Source organism: Piliocolobus tephrosceles, chromosome 15, assembly GCF_002776525.5.
Source record: "Piliocolobus tephrosceles isolate RC106 chromosome 15, ASM277652v3, whole genome shotgun sequence".
Classification (NCBI taxonomy): domain Eukaryota; kingdom Metazoa; phylum Chordata; class Mammalia; order Primates; family Cercopithecidae; genus Piliocolobus; species Piliocolobus tephrosceles.
Genome location: NC_045448.1, coordinates 21,391,952 through 21,413,399, shown reverse-complemented (window position 1 = coordinate 21,413,399; position 21,448 = coordinate 21,391,952). Strand labels below are relative to the sequence as shown.

Sequence of the window (21,448 nt, the reverse complement as noted above, 5' to 3'; positions counted from 1 at the left end):
TCGCCAATGCTGGAGTACAATGGCGCGATCTGGGTTCACTGCAAACCTCCACCTCCCGGCTTCAAGCAATTCTCCTGCCTCAGCCTCCCAAGTAGCTGGAATTACAGGCATGCACCACCACACTGGCTAATTTTGTATTTTTAGTAGAGATGGGGTTTCTCCCTGTTGGTCAGGCTGGTCTCAAACTCCTGACTTCAGGTAATCCACTCACCTCGGCCTCCCAAACTGCTGGGATTACAGGCGTGAGCCACTGCGCCCAGGCCTTCTCATGTAATTATTAGTTTGAATTATCAAGTTAAAAAATTTGGTCTGGGTACATGACTCACACCTGTAATCCCAGCATTTTGTGAGGCCGAAGCAGGTGGATCACCTGAGGTCAGGAGTTAAGACCAGCCTGGCCAATATGGTGATACCCTGTCTCTCCTAAAAATATAAAAATTAGCCGGGCATGGTAGTGGGCACCTGTAATCCCAGCTACTTGGGAGGCTGAGGCAGGAGAATCGCTTGAACCTGTGAGGTGGAGATTGCAGTGAGCTGAGATCACACCACTGTACTCCAGCCTGGGTGATGGAGCAAGACTCTGTCTCAAAAAAAAAAAAAAAAAAAAAAAAAAATTAAAATTACAAAATAAATAAATAAATAATTTGGACTCTGGTTTCAGGACATATTTTTCTTTTGTTCTGGAACTTGATTATTGGCAAAGCTCTAAAATATAGCTGTTCTTCTAGCATTTTTTAAAAATCTGAGATGTTTGACTAGTAAGCATTTAAAAATTAATTCCCAAATCTTTTAGTGTTCCAAAATTCTTTATTAAAATCTTACAGATTTTAAGTAGATTCCTTTCTTCACTATACCTTATTGGTTGAATAAATTAAATTTCAAATGTAGCCTTCTCTTTCTTTTTGCATTTGTCACTGATGCCACTTTCAAGCATAAGAATGATACTGTGTGTTTGACTCTCAAGTCCTGATATGCTCAAAATTAACTGTGCACCTCTTGTTCTTGTGTGTGGTTTTATTTCCTTGCTTTAGGGAAATGCATTTATAGAACATTATGATCCAAAAGAGTATGATCCCTTTTATATGAGCAAGAAGGACCCCAGTTTTCTGAAGGTAGGGTAGATTTCTTTTTTAACTTTGGTATTATGTCTTTAGTTGTTTTGGGCAGCCCTAATACATGAGCAGTCCTTAAGTGACTCCCTAGAAGTGGAGTAACATTTTAAGCATAGTTTCCCATTGCCCGATCTTAGAAAGGAACAAAAAGCCAAAGGCCAAAGTAAATTAAATCTCCATAAAAGTGGAAAATAGGCCGGGTGTGGTGGCTCAAGCCTGTAATCCCAGCACTTTGGGAGGCCAAGATGGGCGGATCATGAGGTCAGGAATCAACACCATCCTGGCTAACACGGTGAAACCCTGTCTCTACTAAAAATTACAAAAAACTAGCCGGGCAAGGTGGCGGGCGCCTGTAGTCCCAGCTACTCGGGAGGCTGAGGCAGGAGAATGGCGTGAACCTGGGAGGCAGAGCTTGCAGTGAGCTGAGATCCGGCCACTGCACTCCAACCTGGGTGACAGAGCGAGACTCCGTCTCAAAAAAAAAAAAAGAAAAAAAGTGGAAAATACTGGATAATGATTGGGTAATAGGTAAAGTTTAAAAATTCCATAGACTTTTAAATTTGTTACAAAAGTAACACATTTTCATGATAGGTAAATAAGTAAATTGATTTTCAAATTAAGAAAATAAAAAACTGCCAGGTGCGATGGCTCAAGCCTGTAATCCCAGCACTGTTTTTGAGACTCCGTCTCAAAAAAAAAAAAAAAAGAAAAAACCAAAATTCCATTACTCAGAGTTAATGCATTATAATGTTAACTCATTAACAGTTTTCTGTATATCTATCTAGATTTCTTTCTATATATGTGTGTATATTCACATTTTTATTTTACAAGAATGGAGTTATATTTGGTTTTATAATGGGCTTCCCCTCCCTCAATAGTTTATTATTTGCTTCTTTGTCAAAATATAAATATATAATTTTCTTCATTGCATGGTATTCTGTTACTAATAGCAGAATTAATTAACCTTGCACTGAAGGATTAAGCAAGTCTTAGGGTTTTTTTCACATTTATTTCATCTTTGCTGCTACTGTATGAGGTAAGTCACAGATGAGACAAGTGAGGCTCAGGTCACTTGTCAAAGTCACCCAGCTGTAAATAGCAGAGCACAGATGTGATGTTTTGTTTTGTTTTGTTTTTTTCAGACAGAGTCTCACTCTGTCACCCAGGCTGGAGTGCAGTGGCGTGATCTCTGCTCATTGCAACCTCCACCTCCTGGGTTCAAGAGATTCTCCCACCTCAGCCTCCTGAGTAACTGTGATTATAGGCATGAGCCATTACGCCCGGCTAATTTTTGTATTTTTAGTAGAGACGAGATTTCACCATGTTGGCCAGGCTGGTCTCAAATTCCTGACCTCAAGCGATTTGTCCTCCTTGGCCTCCCAAAGTGCTGGGATTACAGGCTTGAGCCACTGCGCCTGGCCTTATCTTGTATAAAATGTTGTTTTGAAATATGTGTACATTGTGGAATGACTAAACCAATGAACATACATTGCCTCACAAACACCGGCTTTTTTCTAAGTGAGAATACATAAAATACTCTCTTTGCAATTTTCAAGAATACAATACCTTGTTATTAACTATAGCCATCATGTTGTACAATAGATCTCTAGAAAAATTTTATGACAGCTGGGCGTGGTGGCTCATGCCTGGAATCCCAGCACTTTGGGAGGCTGAGGCAGGTGGATCACCTGAGGTCAGGAGTTCAAGACCAGCCTGGCCAACATGGTGAAATCCTGTCTCTACTAAAAATACAAAAAGTAGCTAGGTGTGGTGGCATGCACCTATAGTCCCAGTTACTCAGGAGGCTGAGGCAGGAGAATCATGTGAACCCGGGAGGTGGAGGCTGCAGTAAGTCAAGATTGAGTGCCACTGCACTCCAGCCTGGGCAACAGAGTGAGTGAGATGCTGTCTGGGAAAAAAAAAAAAAAAGAAAAATTTTATGGCTGAAAAAATATAATTGCATTGCATTCAAGTTAATTTAGTGACACAAATTATTTTAAAAGGTTTATTGCACATATGAAATAGATACCATTTTTTTTTCTTTTTCTTTTAGATGGAGTCTCACTCTGTTGCCCAGGCTGGAGTGCAATGGTGTGATCTCAGCTCCTGCAGCCTCCACCTCCTGGGTTCAAGCGATTCTCCTGCCTCAGCCTCCTGAGTAACTGGGATTACAGGCGCACACCACCAGGCCTGGTTAATTTTTGTATTTTTAGTAGAGACGGGGTTTCACCATGTTGGTCAGGCTGGTCTTGAACTCCTGACCTCAGGATCCTCCCGCGTCGGCCTCCCAAAGTGCTGGGATTATAGGTGTGAGCCACCGTGCCCGGCCTAGATACTATTTTTTAAAATGGTGTTTAGGGGATAATTTTTACCCTTTTTAGAGAGGTTTTATTAGAACTGGTATTGGCCCTCACGTGTGCAAATCAGTGAGAAGTCCAATATTAATTGTTTTTTGAGGCATTCAACCTTGAGTTGTACCGTCATGCTGTGGGCTTGTGTCATCCTACAAAATGGTCCTGCAGCCTCCCAGTTCTTGATGGGGCACATCTCTGGTCCCAGATCCAGGTTGTACTATGGTTGTTATTCCTTATGGTCACATGCCGTAGCTCAGGTGCTGGCCCCATTTGTAGACCAGCATTGCTGTTCCATGTCTTCAGATCCAGGTCCTTACCCATGTCTGGCAGAGACTCCACCTGAGAGCGTCTTGGGTAGGCTCCACAGGCTGGGCTCCTGGTGTCTTGCTCCGTACTCTTTATGGACCTGGTACCTCCCAGACCCTGCTTCTGAGCTGCTGCAGAGTCTGTAAGCTTGTCCTTATTCTCAATTCTGGGTTATCAAGTGGAGATATCCAACGTTACCTCCTTTCCCCCTTTCAATTTCCCCAGTACAGGAAAGGTTCATCCTGCCTCTTCTTTCAACAGTAGGGCTTGAGATGGCCCAGAACACCTGACTTCATACCAACCCAGATGACCCTGTCTGTCTTCCTTTCCTGGGAGTGGGACAGATCTGACGTTAGGAACATAGAGGCTTGATTCCTTCCCTTCAGATGGATCTTAAGCATTTCTTTGCATGTACTTTGTGCAGCTCTACTTAAAAATTATTAACTTCACTAAGTCTTGCTCCTTCAGTACACATCTTTTAGATATTGTTTGTGATGAAATAGGAGTATGCAAAGAGCACTTCTGCTGCATACTGAAATAGGGAGGATTGCTTGAATTGTGAGCTGAACTGGCTGCTTTTTTTTTTTTTTTTTTTGAGACGGAGTCTTGCTCTGTCGCCCAGGCGGGAGTACAGTGGCCGGATCTCAGCTCACTGCAAGCTCCACCTCCCGGGTTTATGCCATTCTCCTGCCTTAGCCTCCCGAGTAGCTGGGACTACAGGCACCCGCCACCTCGCCCGGCTAGTTTTTTGTATTTTTTAGTAGAGACGGGGTTTCACCGTGTTAGCCAGGATGGTCTCGATCTCCTGACCTCGTGATCCGCCCGTCTCGGCCTCCCAAAGTGCTGGGATTACAGGCTTGAGCCACCACACCCGGCCTTGGCTGCTTTTTAAAATTTCTTTCGTGAAACACCATTTTTACTTGAAAGAATGACTTGCAAACTATGGTTAGTAAGTCTTGGGTATTTGACAGATATTTTCTGGAAAATGAATGAAGTCAGCCTGTTACTTTGAGAAAAACTACTAGCAATATTTGTTGCCAATGATAAAAGGTGAGCTTTCAAGCAAAACATTTGGAATTTTGGAACACTCATATTCACCATCAGAAGTGTGACAGTGTCCCAATACTCAAAAGACTTTACTGATGAAATTGGTAATGATATTAATGAATGTGATTCTTTGATATTAAGTAATGAAATGTACAAACATTTGGAAGATCTTGCATAACTCCATGATCCAATTTCCCCTCAAATGTTACAAAATTATGCATTGAAAAAAGATTCATTCGAAGTGCAAAATAGACTAATGGACTTAGTAGAAGAGTATGAAAAATTCATGGATATGGTTTTAAATTCCACATCGTAACTAACCTTTAAGAAACTATCTCTTACTGAGTTTGGGTATAATATCAAAAACAAATATCCACAATGATCTTAAAAGGCTGTTAAAATACTCCTACCTTTTTCAACTACATATCTCTATATGGATTTTCTTCATATTACGACAACTGAACAAATCTCAACAGATTGCTTGCAGAAGCAGATATGAGAATCTGCCTGTCTTCTATTAAGCAAGACATAAAGAAGTTTACAAAAATGTAAAACAATGTTACTCTTCTCATTTTTTGTTTTATTTTGGGAAATAGAGTTATTTTTTGTAGAAAAATACGTTAAACAATAGGCATATTATTATTTTAAAATTAATAAGCAATTTAAAATTTTCTGTTTTATTTTCTAATATAGTAAATATCAATAGATCTAAGCCATATACACAAACATTATTTGGATATAACAACAACGTTTTGAAATAGAATAGTTTCAGCCGGGCGCAGTGGCTCACGCCTATAATCCCAGCTACCCAGGAGGCTGAGGCAGGAGAATCACTTGAACCCAGGAGATGGAGGTTGCAGTGAGCCAAGATCACGCCACTGCACTCTAGCCTGGCAGCAGAGTGAGACTCTGTCTCAAAAAAAAAAAAAAAGTTTCAGAACCACTGGGTTATAATACCTCCATTTATGATGTACATGTGCTGTCAGTAGAGATAGGAGTCTCCAGACTTATAATTGTTGATAAAACTTTAGATTTTTCTTTATTTCTGTCTTCAATTTAAAACTTCAAATTTGGTCCAGGCACGGTGGCTCATGCCTGTAATCCCACCAGCACTTCCACCACTTTAGAGGCTGAGGTGGGAGCATGGCTTGAACCCAGCAGTTCAAGACCAGCCTGGGCAACATAGATAGACCCTGTCTCTACAAAAAATTATAAAAATTAGCTGGACATGGTGGCGCACACCTGTGGTCCCAGCTACTTGGGAGGTGGAGGTGGGGGGATGGCCTGAGCCTAGGAGGTCGAAGCTGCAGTGAGTCACTGCACTCTAGCCTGGGCGACAGAGTGAGACCCTGTCGGAGAGCTTCAAGAGGACTGGCTTGAGGCATCTGACACTTGCCTCCTCCACAGAAGAACCAAAATAGAGAGTAGAAAATGTACTTGGAACATGTCATCTAAGAGGAACACTGGAATTCCACAGAGAAGTGACAAGGAAACATCTAAGGTGAGGAAGGAGAGGGAGGTGAGGCAGCCTGCTTGGCCCTGAGACTAACATGGGGGATGCCTGCAGATGGAGAGGGCTGAGGTGTGAGCAGCTGGCAGCAACCTTGCTGACTTCAGCACGGGGGCCACGGCTCACTTTCTTGTGCCCAGAGGACAGGCCCCACCTGCAGCATCACCTAGGCTGCAACATACACTCCCTAACTGCCTGCCTATGCCTGCTGCCACTGAAAGCAACCCCACCCTCCGCAGCAGCATGGCCACAGCACAGCCACCAGCACCCCTACCTGAGTACTCTGCAGGGGGCTGGGGGATTGCCCTGCCCCATCCACCACCGTTGGCGAGAGCCCACCAGCCTGCTGCTACCACCACAGCTGGCACCCTCTGGCACACACCAACTGCGGGTCTGGAGACTGGCCCACGCAGCCTGTTGCAGCCACTGCCAACACCCGTGTAGACCACTTGGGAGACAGAGGGTTGTCTCGTCACTGCTACTACCATTGCCCATGCCATGACTGCCGCCCAGGGGTTCAAGAACCTGCTCATCCACCTGGCCCACCACAGCCACTGCATGCACCCAAGCAAGCCACCTGGAGACCCAAGAACTGGCCCACCTGAACCTGTAACACCAGTACCAGTGTATACTGCTCTGAAGACCAAGAACAGGCACCCTCAGCCTGCCACTGCTTCTACTGAGGCTGGGGACTGGCCTGCCTAATGTCCCCATCCCCAGCAAAACCTCACCACATCCTCCAATAACTGTACCCTAAGCCACCGAGGAAAACACAGACACCACTGATGCTGTTTGCAGCCAAAGAAATCATGGAGACTACACTGCTGCACGCACCCAGGATCAAGGCCAAAGTGTCCTACCCATCCAACACCATAGACACATCTCCAGGAAAAAGTCCTTCCCTGTGGAAGCAAATTGAAAAAGCAGGAAGAAGCCTCCATTACCCCAGATGCACAGATGTCAATGTAAGGACACAAGAAACATGAAAAAGCAAGGCTCTGACACCTCCAGAGGAGCACAGTAACTCTCCAGCAGCAGAGTCCAATGTCATTTAAAATTTGATCTACTCTTCGTATGTGAATATGTCACATACAAATACCTGAAAATGACAGCACCTTTTTTTTGTTCCTTTTTACAGCAAGTTAATATTTCCATAATATTTTATGAGTAGCACTCTTCATAACTTCTGTAAAAGCAAACTTATACTGGGCAGTCTGATTGCCGTTTATTTTAACTCTAATAGTCATGATGTGTATTATAACTACCCCTGAAAAACTAGCCTGATGAGCATGAGAAAGATACATGGGTGACCTTTTAAGCTCGTGGTAGAATCTCCCTGACTAGGTCTAAATGTGAATGTTGTTGTTCGTGAATCCTGTTTTCATATGTAGAACTGTCATTTTGATATTGATAATTATGGCCATTAACATAGATTCAGTGCTTCCATACCTTGGCTCACAAATGATCTATATTTTGAATAACTTGGTTAAGTTTTCAGTAATGTTAGTTATGTATTGATTATCAATGTTAGGGATTAAGATGAATATATGGATATATTTTTTCTTTTGTGCATGGGAAAGGAATTTTTAAAATTTGGGAACATATAACAACAAAATAATTTTTGAAGATTGAACCCACACTTTGAAACAAGAGCTAACTTTGTCTCTTTGACTGGAGGGCCTTAAGAGAGGTATTGATATACCCCCATCTCTTTGTAATATATTAAACAAATATAATGGTAAGCCTACTACTTGTAAATACCATATTATTTACCCTTCCGGCATAAGAGACATCCGTATGTGGATGCTTCGAATAGACTGAAAATGTTTACTACTCAAACTTGCAACTCAGTCCTTACACAAGTGCCTCTCTTGTAGGTTACCATCCCACCATTTCGTGACCCTTTGAAAAAAGCACAATATGACAAGGATAATGAAAAAAGAACTCTTCTTCAGTGTGAGACTGGTATTAGTTCCTGATTGTTATATGATTTCATAGCCCAAGAGCAATGGCAGTTGCATTTAAGGATGTTAATTTAGATTTTTATTCTTCCTGCAGGCAAAATATATTCAATAAAAGAATTCAAAGAAGTTGAGAAGGCTCAGCTGTATTCCAGATTCCCACAAATTTCTAATTCAAGGCACTTTATGACTCCAAATGAGTGGCTGAAACTGCCTACAAGATACATAGAAAGTGAATTTTGTAAAAGGAGAAGGTAATGGTTAATATACTAGAAATTATAGAACCTTTTGGACTTTGAAAATTCTTGAGACTGTTATAAAATTTTTCATAGTTATGATTTTTTAAAATTTTCATTTTTTAAAAAATCTATAATTCTTATCTTCGTTTCTCCGTGTGTGATGTTTCTTTTTTCTTGGGTACTTTCAAGATTTTCTCTTTCTCTTTGGTTTTCCTTAGCTAGATTATGATCTGTCTGTATTTGTTTTTTTCTTTCTATCTTAGTGTTCTCTGAGGTTCTCATATGTGTGATTTTATATCTTTTATTATTTTGGGAAAATTCTAGACCATTATCACTTCAAATATTTCTTATTTCCTATTCTCTCTGCTTTTTTTCTTCTTTCTGAGACTTCAATTATATGTATATTAGATCACTTGATGATGTCTCACAGTGCCATAGCTCTTACTCTTCTGTTTTTCCACTCTTTTTTTCCTTATTTGTTTTTCAGTTGGATGATTTCTGACTTGTTTTTGAGTTCATTGTTCTTCGTTAGCTGTGTCCTGTCTGCTGAAGAGCCCATCAAAGGAACTCTTCATCTTTGATATCATGATTTTCAAATTTCTAGCATTATTTGAATTTTTAGATAGTTTTTATTTATTCTGAAATTCTTCATCTGTTCATGCATATTGTCCACCTTTTCCACTAGATTCTTTACCACATTAATTATTTAAAACTCCCTATCTGGTAATTCCAACATTATGAATCTAGTTCTCTTGATTGCTTTATCGCCTGACAGTGGCTTGTTTTCCCTTGCTTTTTGTGCATGTCTTGCAATTTTTTATTGAGTGCCAGATATTTGATGTAGAAGAACAGTGTACATGGAGTATTTATGTCTAGAAATGGATATGCCTCTTCTTCTGTCAAGCGTTAGTGTGGAGGATTAGCCTTATCTAGTTGGAGTTGAGTTGGATTTGGGTATTGTTATTGCTATTGTTACCGTTAGTGCACCACAGGCTTGAATACCTCTAGTGGCTGGGCTGCTTTTCCTTGTGCTTAGAATGGGGGTGGGGTGCCAGAGGGATTTTCTCAAGTGTTTCTGCTCCTTCCTCAATTTTCAGCTATCCATGCAAGCTGACATCATGGAAGTGGAGGGGTGTTCTCTCCATGCTCTTGCCTCTCCCACGGGAGTGTACCACTGTTGCATGTTGCTTATTGCAAGGCTCCTGGTGGAGGCAGAGGAATATCCTATGTTTTTCCATGGAGCTTCAGTTTTAGGCAAGCTCTGTGTGCTTAGGCCTCAGGAGCAGGACTTTCCTGTGGTTCCTTTTCCTTATCCTTGTGGCAGCCAAACTTGACCTTGTATCTGTGGTTGTTCTTGGATGGCAGTTTCCTGTCTGTCTTCCAATGACAGCAGATTTCTGCTTAGTATAGGAATAGGAGTCTTGATATCTTTTTTTTTAAATTTTAATGTTTGTAGGTACATACTAGGTGTATATATTTATGAGGTCCATGAGATGTTTTGATACAGGCATGCAATTCATAATAATCACATAATGTAAAATGAGGTATCCATCCCCTCAATGATTTATTCCTCATGTTACAAAGAATCCAGTTATACCCTTTTCATTATTTTTATTTTTAAATGTACGTTAAAGTATTACTGACTATAGTCCCCTTGTTGTGCTATCATATATGAGGTCTTACTCATTCTTGCTATTTTTTTGTCCCCATTAGCCCCATCCCTACTTACCCTTTACCCTCCCAATATAGGTCCCAGCCTCTGGTAACCATCCTTCTGCTCTCCATCTCCATGAGTTCAATTGTTTTGATTTTTAGATCCCACAAATAAGTGATAACATGTGATATTTGTCTTTCTGTGCATGGTTTATTTCACTTAGCACGATAACCTCCAGTTCCATCCATATTGTTGCTAATAACAGGATCTCATTCTTTTTTATGGGTGAATATTACTCCATTGTGTGTGAATACATTTTCTTTATCCATTCATCTGTTGATGGACATTTAGGTTGCTTCCAAATCTTGACCAATGTGAACAGTGCTGCAACAAACATGGGAGTGCAGATATCTCTTCAATATACTGATTTCCTTTCTTTTGAGTATATATGCAACAGTGGGATGGCTGGATTATGTGGTAGGTCTAGTTTTAGTTTTTTGAGGCTCCTCCATACTGTTCTCCATAGTAGTTGTGCCCATTTACACTCCCACCAACAGAGTACAAGCATTCCCTTTTCTCTACATCCTTGCCAGCGTTTGTCATTGCCTGACTTTTGGATATAAGCCATTTTAACTGGGATGAGATGATATCTCATTGTGGTTTTTTTTTTCTTTTCTTTTTTTGAGACAGAGTCTTGCTTTATTGCCCAGGTCAGAGTGCAGTGGCCTCTACCTCCCAGGTTCAAGCAATTCTCCTGTCTCAGCCTCTTGAGTAGCTGTGACTACAGGCACATGCCACCACACCCAGCTGATTTTTGTATTTTTAGTAGAGACAGGGTTTCACCATATTGGTCAGGCTGGTCTCAAACTCCTGACCTCAGGTGATCCACCCACTTTGGCCGCCCAAAGTGTGGGATTATAGGTGTGAGCCATTGCGCCCAGCTTGTTGGTTGATTTGTAATAAGGCTTTTCTTCTCTCAAAAATCTAATACCATAGTATTGGTTTCTGCGTGCATTGGGAGTGTGAGCCACCGCGCCTGGCCTGCTTTCTTTCTTTTTATTTTTTGTAAGTCTGTTGTTAGTTTTTTGATTTGTGGTTACCATGAGGCTTGTATATGCTATCTTGTAGCCCATTATTTTTAACTGATGACAACTTAAGACTGATTGCATATACAAACACACAAAAAGAAAACTAGCTACTCAGGAGGCTGAGGCAGGAGAATGGCGTAAACCCGGGAGGCGGAGCTTGCAGTGATCTGAGATCCGGCCACTGCACTCCGGCCTGGGCGACAGAGCGAGACCCAGTCTAAAAAAAAAAAAAAAAAAAGAAAACTAGTGAAAACTTTACACTTTAACTTTGTGTCCCTGCTTTTTAACTTCTTGTTGTTCCTCTTTGTGTCTTATTGTACTATTTTTTGAAAGCAGTGTTATATTATTCTGTGCTTTGCTGTGTGCTTACTATTACCAGTGAGTTTTGTATTTTGAGATGATTTTTTCTTGCTCATTAACATCCCTTTCTTTCAGATTAAAGAACTCCCTTTAGCATTTCATATAGGATAGGTTTGGTGTTGATGAAATCCCTCAGCTTTGGTTTGTCTGGGAAGGTCTTTGTTTCTCCTTCATGCTTGAAGGATTTTTTTTTTTTTTCTTTTTCTGGATAATACTATTCTAGGATAAAAGTTGCAGTCGGCACTTTCTTTCTTTTCTTTTCTTTTGTATTTTATTTTAGAGACAGAGTCTCACTCTGTCACCCAGGCTGGAGTGCGGTGGCATAATCTCAGCTGACTGCAACCTCTGCCTCCCAGGTTCCAGTGATTCTTGTGCCTCAGCCTCCCGAGTAGCTGGGATTACAGCTGTGCACCACCATACCCAGCTAATTTTTGTATTTTTAATAGTGATAAGAGTTTCTCCACACTGGCCAGGCTGGTCTTGAACTTCTGACCTCAAGTGATCCATCTGCTTCAGCCTCTCCAAATCCTCAGATTACAGGCGTGAGCCACCATGTCTGGCCATGTTAGCACTTTAAATATGTCCTGCCACTCTCTCCTGGCCTGTAAGGTTTCCACTGAAAAGTCTACCGCCAGACATAGTGGAGCTCTATTGTATGTTATTTGTTTCTTTCCTCTTGATGCTTTTAAGATCCTTTCTTTATTCTTGATCTTTAGGAGTTTGATTATTAAATGCTTAGAGGTAGTCTTCCTTTGGTTAAATCTGCTTGGTGTTCTATAACTTTCTTCTACTTGAATGTTGATATCTTTCTCTAGGCTTGGGAAGTTTTCTGTTATTATCCCTTTGAATAAACTTTCTACTTCTGTCTCTATCTCCCCTGTAAGGCCAGTAACTCTTAGATTTGTACTTTTGAGGCTATTTTCTGATCTTACAGATGTGCTTCATTGTTTTTTTTTTTCTTTTGTCTCCATGAATGTCTATTTTCAAATAGCCTGTCTCCAAGCTCACTAATACTTTTTTCTGTCTGGTCAATTCTGCTATTAAAAGATTCTGATGTATTCTTCAGCATGTCAGTTGCATTTTTCAGCTCTAAAATTTCTGCTTGATTTTTTTTTTTTTTTTTTTTTTTTTTTGAGACAGAGTCTTGCTCTGTCACCTAGGGTGGAGTGTGGTGGCACAATCTCGGCTCACTGCAACCTCTGTCTCTCGGGTTCAAGTGATTCTTGTGCCTTAGCTTCCTGAGTAACTGGGACTACGGGCACCCGCCACCACACCCGGCTAATTTTTTGTATTTTTAGTAGAGATGGGGTTTCACCATGTTGGTCAGGTTGGTCTCGAACTCTTGACGGCAGGTGATCCACCCGCCTCAGCCTTCCAAAGTTCTGGGATTACAGGCATGAGCCACTGCACCTGGCCTCATTATAATGTTTGGTGATTTTTTTTTTTTTTAGCTCATGAGCTATCATTAATGCTAGTGTATTTTATGTGTTTCTGGGTGGCCCCAGACAATTTTTTTTTTTTTTTTTTTTTGAGATGGAGTCTTGCTCTATCCCCCAGGCTAGAGTGCAATGGTGCCATCTCGGCTCACTGCAACCTCCGCCTCCTGGGTTCAAGTAATTCTCCTGCCTCAGTTCCCTGACTTAGCTAGTATTACAGGCATGCACCGTAAACCTGGCTAATTTTTGTATTTTTATTTTTACTTATTTATTTATTTTGAGACAGTGTCTTACTCTGTCGGCCAGGCTGGAGTGCAGTGGCATGATCTTGGCTCACTGCAACCTCCATCTCCTAGACTTAAGCAATTCTCCTGCCTCACCCTCCCGAGTAGCTGGGATTACAGGTGTGTGCCACCATGACTGGCTAATTTTTGTATTTTTAGTAGAGACAGGGTTTCACCATGTTGGCCAGGCTGGTCTCAATCTCCTGATCTCAGGTACTCTGCCCACCTTGGCCTCCCAAAGTACTGGGATTACAGGCATGAACTACCGTGCCTAGCCAAATTCTTTGTAATTATTTTCAATTTCTTGAAATAATTCTATCTAATTTGTCTGATAGAATTCTAAATTCTTTCTCTGCGTTATCATGAATTTCTTTGAGTTTCTTCAGAATAGCTATTTTGAATTCTCCGTTTGAAAGGTCATATATCTCTTCTTCTCTGGGATTTGTCCCTAGTGCCTTGTTCAGTTCATTTGGTATGCCTGTATTTTCCTGGATAGTGTTGATGCTTACAGATATTCATCAGTGTCTGAGCATTGAAGAGTTAGGTAATGTAGTCTTTACATCCTGGGTTTGTCTTTCTTGGGAAGGCTTTCCAGGTGTTTGAGGGCATTTGGGCCCTAAGCCCAATAATACTGTGGTTTTTGCAGACTCATAGAGGTCTTGCCTTGGTGGACTTTGACAAGTTCCAGAAGAGTTATCTGGTTACTAGGCAGAGACTCCTGATATTTACTCCCACTTTCTCCCAAACAAACAGTCTCTCTCTCTGTGCTGAGCCACCTGGAGCTGGGGGTGTCCTGATGCAAGCACCCCTGTGGCCACCATTACTGGTGCTGCATTGGGTCAGACCTGAAGACAGTACAGCACCCGGTCTTGCACAAGGCCTTTCCCTTCAGGGTGTGAGTTCCCCCAGGTCCTAGGCGTGTCCAGAGATGCTGTCTGGGAGCCAGGGCTTGAAGTAAAAAAAAACCTTAGCAGTTTACCGGATGTTCTTTTCTACTGCAGCTAAGCTGGCATTCACACCACAATACAAAATCCTTCCCACTCTTCCCTCCCCTTTCCACATGCTGAGAATCCTCTCCCTGTGGCCACCGCCACCACTGGTCTATGGGGATTCTGCCAGGCCACCACCGATGTTTAAAAAAGCCCAAGAGCTCTTCCTTCAGCTTGTGGTGAATGCTGCCAGGCCTGGGACTCACCGTCAGGGCAATGGACTCCCATTTGGTTGAGGGCAGGTCCAGAAATGCTGTCCAAGAGCCCAGGCCCAGACTCAGGGACCCAAAAAGCCTGCTTGTTGCTCTATCCTACTATGACTGAGCTGGTACCTAAGGTGCAAAACCAAGTTCCCTTTCCTCTTTCCTCTGTTTTTCTCAAACAGAAGGAATCTTTCACCATAGCCACCACAGCTGGGAATGTTCTGGGTCACTGCTGAAGCCAGCACATCTCAGAGTCCAGGGCCCCCGGTGTACTCCCTGGGTGTCGCTGCTGCTGGTTTTCAGGGCCCAAGGGCTCCGTAGTCAGCAGGCGATGAATCCTGCCAGGATTGTGTCCTTCCCTTCAAGGCAGCAGATTCCCATTTGGCCCAAGATGTGTCTAGAAAAGTCATCCCAAAGCTAGGGCCAGGAATGGGGACCGCAGGACCCTGCCTGCTATTCTATCCTACTGTGGCTGAGCTGGTATCCGAGGTGCAGGACAAGGTCCTCTTTACTCTTCCCTCTCCTCCCTTTAAGCAGAAGGAAGGTGTCACCTTTGGAGTTGCTGCAAGCTGCACTGCCTGGGGTTGGGGGAGGGATGGTGCAGGCACTCCCTTAGCCATGCCAGCTGGTGTCTCCCTAGGTCATGTGCCACCCTAGTTTTCTGGCTCTGAGCTCAGCCCAACATGAGGAATTGTCTAGGAATTACAGTCCTTGTTCTTAGACTGCCTTTCAAGTTTACCTAGGAGCCCAGGATACTTCAGCCCACAATGGTGAGGCTTGTGGAGAAACTGAAGTTCCAATCACTGGGCTGGGCAGTTTCCCTCTGGCTAAGGCTGGTCCAAATATTTGCTTCCTGTGCGGGTGCTGGCTGAGCCCAGCATGGCTTTATTCTCTCTTGTGACAGGGCAGAACCAAATTCAACATAAGTCCCCTAGTCACTGGGCTCACCCCCTCCAAATGCACAAACTCTCTGTACACACGGCTATGACTGGGGAATAGGAGAGGGGTGGCATCAGTGATTCAAGACTGTCCCTCCTGCCCTCCTCAGTGCCTCTTTGAGTGATGTGTAGTTAAAACAAGGTACTGTGATTGCTCACCTGATTTTTGGTTTTTGTGATGGTGCTTTTCTGTGTGCAGAGAGATGTTCAAATTTGTTGTTCCAGTACGGGGAATAAAGGGTGTGGGCTTCTATTCCACTATCTTGCTCTACCTCCAGCATCTTTTCATATGCTTCTTTGCCATAGACTATTTTCACATGTTTATTTGCCATCTGTGTATCTTCTTTGGTGAAGTTTCTGTTGTTCACATCATTTGATCATTTTTAAATGGGTTGTTTATTTTCTTACTGTCGAGTGTTAAGAATTCTTCGTATATGTTGAATGTAAGTCCCTTATCAGGTATATATTTTGCAAATAATTTCTCCCAGTTTAAGGCTTATCGTTTCATTCTCTTAACAGTGTCTTTTGCAGAGCACACATTTTAAATTTTAGTAAAGTCCAGCTAATCATCAATTTTTTTCTTTTTTTATCTGAGCATGAGAGCATGAGAGGAAAAAGAGAGGAAGCCACCCTTTCCTCTCACGTTCTACCAAAGGCGAAGCAGGTTTTTTGTCCTGCTTCTTGTGGGAGGTACTTGTCTTTGGAATTCAGTTTACTTCTTTGCCTTGAGATCTGATGGACTCAATAAAAGTTATGTTTTTGTAGATTATCTGGCCTTTTTTGACCTTGGGGTGAGAGCACCATTATTTCTAGAACATCATTATTTCTATTTTAGGATGCTTTCTACATCCTAAATGGAAGCAGAACTAAAATCATTTCATTTGTTATTTTTAAAAAGTGGCCACAAATGGCATTGTGAATGTTACATAAGACAGAAATAAACCTTAAGACAGAATTCTGAAAAAATGGCTGTTACTTTTTTTTCTTTGTCTACTTTGAGCATCATAATCCTAGCTCTAGTAATTAAATAGGTTCCACCCAAACCAGGAGTCTATTTATAATAGGTTTAACTCTGATCATGTATTAAGATGATATTTAGAATATTGATTTTATAGTGAGCAATTAATGGACATACAGTGATAATAGGTTTAACTCTGATCATGTATTAAGATGATATTTAGAATACTGATTTTATAGTGAGCAATTAATGGGCATACAGTGAGTTCCAGTCACACTGTTTTCACCCTTACTAAGGTGCTGGTGGTGACTAATGTGGTAAAGAAAATGTCCTTTTTAGATGATTGTCACATTATCTTCTGTGACTTCATAACTTCTCTAGCCTTATGGGGGCTGGCGTGTTTGGGGGTGACTGGCTTCTTATATGAGCCCTTTTACTGAATCTTAGTCTTTACACACTAAGCAAGGGTGTACCAGAAGTCATTGAAGACCATGCTCATATATATATATATATTGTTTGTTTGTTTGTTTGATTATTTGTTTGTTTGTTTGAGATGGGTTTTCGCTTTTGTTGTTCGAGTTGGATTGCAGTGGCCTGATTTTGGCTCACTGCAACCTCCGCCTCCCGGGTTCAAGCAATTCTTCTGCCTCAGCCTCCCGAGGAGCTGGGATTACAGGCATCTGCCACCATGCCCGGCTAATTTTTTGTATTTTTAGTAGAGACAGGGTTTCACCATGTTGGCCAGACTAGTCTCGAACTCCTGACCTCAGGTGATCTGCCCGCCTTGGCCTCCCAAAGTGCTGGGATTACAGGCGTGAGCCACTGCACCTGGCCACCATGCTCATATTTTTATTTCTTATAGAGGAATTTCCTGTATTTTCTATGGAGGAACAGCTTCTCTCCAATATATTTTTCAAATTTTGAAGATAATTGTGATGCCGCTTTTCTGTCTCTAGCCTGAACACTTGGGGTCCACATCCCATACTGTTATGCAGAAGGTGCTGATGGGGCCAGGAGTCTGAGAGTGGGAAGAAGCTCAAGTGCTTAACCACTAAGATAGTTCTGGAATGTCTTCATGCGACAGAGAAGACTGTAGCAAGATGAGTGTGCCTTCTGTGTTCCAGTCACAAATATTCAATTATCTGTTTTCCACACATAAGTCAAATTCAACCTATCCAAAAGTGCTTGTCATCTTATGCATCTAACTTGCTTTTTTTTGTGTTCCTGGTTATAGGAAATATCAGGGTTCTTCTTTATCGCTCATTATCCCTTTACTTAATCCAGCACTGGGCTCTGTCATATCCATTCCTAAATCTCCTTGTAATTTGCCCTTCCTGGCCAGGCGTGGTGGCTCACACCTGTAATCCCAGCACTTTGAGAGGCTGAAGCAGGTGGATCACCTGAGGTCAGGAGTTCGAGACCAACCTGGCCAACATGGTGATACCCCGTCTCTCCTAAAAATATAAAAATTAGCCAGGCATGGTGGTGGGCACCTGTAATCCCAGCTACTTGGGAGGCTGAGGCAGGAGAATCGCTTGAACCCTGGAGGCAGAGGTTGCAGTGAGCCAAGATCGTGCCATTGCACTCCAGCCTGGGCAACAAGAGCAAAACTCCATCTCAATAATAACAACAACAACAACAACAAAAATAATAATAATAATAATGGCCGGGCGCGGTGGCCCATGCCTCTAATCCCAGCACTTTGGGAGGCCGAGGTGGGTGGATCACGAGGTCAGGAGATCGAGACCATCCTGGCTAACACAGTGAAACCCTGTCTCTACTAAAAATACAAAAAATTAGCTGGGCGTGGGGGTGGGCACCTGTAGTCCCAGCTACTCAGGAGGCTGAGGCAGGAGAATGGCATGAACACGGGAGGCGGAGCTTGCAGTGAGCAGAGATCACGCCACTGCACTCCAGCCTGGGCAACAGGGCGAGACTCCGCCTCAAAAAACAACAACAAATAATAATAATAATTTGCCCCTTCCTAAACATTCCCGTAAACCAAATTCCCATTATCATATCCAATCTATAACATTTATTATTTACTGAGCTCCTATGTACCAGACACTGTTACACATTCCTTTTGTTTCCCCCAGCTTTTTGTTTCATTTATCTTTTGTGTTTTTTTGTTTGTTTGTTTGTTTCAATTTCATTTAGTTCTGCTCTGATCTTGTTATTTCTCTTCTGCTGGGTTTGGGTTTGGATGGTTCTTGTTTCTCAGGTTCTGTAAGGTGTGGCCTTAGATTGTCTGTCTGTGCTCTTTCAGACTTTGTGATGTAGGCTTTCCTGTTAGCACGACTTTTGCTGTGCCCCAGAGGTTATGATAGGTTGTGTCACTATTATCCTTCAGCTCAAAGACTTTTTAAATTTCCATCTTGACTTCATTGTTGACCCAATGATTGCTCAGGATCAGGTTATTTAATTTCCATGTATTTGCATGGTTTTGAGGGTTCCTTTTGGAGTTGATTTCCAATTTTATTCCACTGTGGTCAGAGAGAGTACTTGATATAATTTTGATTTTCTTAAATTTTCTGACACTTGTTTTGTGGCCTATTATATGGTGTATCTTGGAGAACATTTTAAAGTGCTGATGAATAGAATGAGTTGTACACTTCTTAACATGCTAATTTTGTTTCATCTTCATAGAAATTTTATTTGGTAGGTACTATTACGCAGATGACTTAAGGACCTTGTCAATTTTATAGCAGGATTTTTTAGCTTTTGCTTTATATCAGAATATCATGGAAAATTAAAAAAAAAATTCCCGCCGGGTGTGGTGGCTCACGTCTGTAATCCCAGCACTCTGGGAGGCTGAGGCAGGTGGGTCACCTGAGGTCAGTAGTTCGAGACCAGCCTGGCAAACATGGTGAATACCTGGTCTCTACTAAAAATACAAAAAATAGCTGGGCGTGGTGGTGCATGGCTGTAATCCCAGCTACTCAGGTGTCTGGGGCAGGAGAATTGCTTGAACCTGGGAGGCGGAAGTTGCAATGAGCCGAGATCACACCACTGCACTCTAGCGTGGGCAACAGAGTGAGACTCTGTCTCAAAAAAAGCAAAAAAAAATTTCAATATCCAAGCCATGCCCTAGACAAATGAAGTCAGAATCTCTGAGGGTGGGACCTAGACATCAGTCTTTTTTCAAGATCTTCAGATGATTCCAACACATGCCAGATTGAAAATCACTTATTTATAGCCATAAAGCAGTAGATTCAGAAACTGAACTAAGGTCTCTGACTCCACAGTCTACATTCTAAAACACAGTGCCATGCTTTCCCTTATGTTGCATGGTGCTACCAGGGTGAAATGTGGCATGTCGTGTTACTGCCTGACTTAATCTCTTTAGTGATTCCTGCATCCCTTAGTTAAAATGTGATCTCTTTGGTATGACATACAAGACTGGGCTGATTTTTCCCTCCCTTCTACTCTGTACTCCAACAATACCAGGTGTTCCACAAGTACCTGAATAAATGCTATTCTTCACACATGCTGGGCTTTCTCTCTGAACCGTCTTTTTTTTTTCTTTTTTTTGAAAACATTGTTTCCAAAACTCTGTTAAAATGCCATTATAAAACTTCCTCTCTGAAGTTGTTCCAAACCACCTCCTTACACTAGGCTGTACAGATTAGTCTCTCTTTTGTCCCACCATGTACTTTTTCATCGATCACACAGTTTGCACCTGTTTACTTGTCTGTGTAATGAATGAATGGATGACCAGTCACTGATTAAGTCTGTGTATCTAGGTTGTAGCCATTTTGCAAAGAACCTTCAATACTAGCTAAAGAGTTGGGAGTTTATCATGTAGGGAATGGGGAGTCAGGGAGGATAGCTGAGGAGGGGGTGAGATGCTGGAGATGGTGCTTTTAGAAACTTTAATCTGACGTGTGAGGTATGTGACAGTTTGGATATAGGATAGGACTGGAGGTTGGAGATCACTGAAGAGTTTTTTTAAAAAATAAGAATGCACATTTTTGGTAGTAAGAGCCTCAGTCACAATTGTGGCAAGAGGAGTGAAACAGAGATCGATAGGATGACGCAAGGGAATTCTAGATTTTGGTGACTACATTTGGAGGGCCAGGGAGAACTAAGAGTCAGAGAGGAGCTCGAAGTTTTGAGAATTGTTATCGTATGTATTAGTTTCCTGGGCTTGCTGTAACAAAACACTGCAAACTAAGCAGCTTAGAATGACAGGAATCTATTCTCCACAGTCCTGGAGGCTGGAAGGCTAACATCAAGGTACTGGCAGGGTCACTCTCTCTGAAGGCTCCTTATCTCTTTCCTAGCTACTGATGGTTGCAGCAATCCTTGGTGTTTCTCGGTTTATAAAAATAAGAATCCATGTTTTTGGTAATAAGAGCCTCAGTCACGGTTGTGGCAAGAGGAGTGAAACAGAAGTGAAACGCTTCAGTTATAGCCTTATTTCTGCAGTGGCTGTCTCCATCTTCACATGGTCTTCTCTCTGTGTCTGTGTCCAAATTCCCCTCTTCCGATAAGGACACCTGTCAGTGGGTTAGAGTCCATCACCCTAATTCAGTATTACCTCATTTTAACCTGATAACATCTGCAAAGACCCTATTTCCAAATAAGGTCGAATTCACAGATGCCAGGGATTAGGATTTGAAGATTTTTTTTGGGTGCATGCAATTCATCCTATAACATTACATTAATTCATTCCATCAAAGAATCATGTATTGAGTTGTAATTGCCTTTAAAGCATTCACAATCTAATAGAGAAGACAGATATTTAAGCAGATCATTCTATTACAATGTTATATGCACATATTATTATGGACACACAAAGAAGGGTCATTTAACCTAGCCTAATAGAAAGCAGACAAAGGTAGAAACTTGGATAAAAATAGAAAAGGAGGAACAACAGTTTCTTGGGATTTAAATCACTCAATGCTTTGTTTTATAATTTTATTAATTTAATAAATGACCTCTAGTTTGGGTACATCCATGAGGAAACATCCCATCTGAAGTTACCAATAGGGGTTCGGTACAGTTCT

General features: G+C 41.9%; 1 protein-coding gene across 1 annotated transcript in view; it reads left to right on the top strand.

The window, feature by feature from the left end:
• FAM228B (family with sequence similarity 228 member B) overlaps nucleotides 1-21,448 on the top strand; it is a 51,367-nt gene that overhangs the window by 19,165 nt on the left and 10,754 nt on the right. Inside the window, 3 exon segments of the mRNA XM_023229984.2 lie at nucleotides 1,032-1,112; nucleotides 8,207-8,294; nucleotides 8,388-8,544. Of these exon segments, the coding sequence (XP_023085752.1) occupies nucleotides 1,032-1,112; nucleotides 8,207-8,294; nucleotides 8,388-8,544 (326 nt within the window).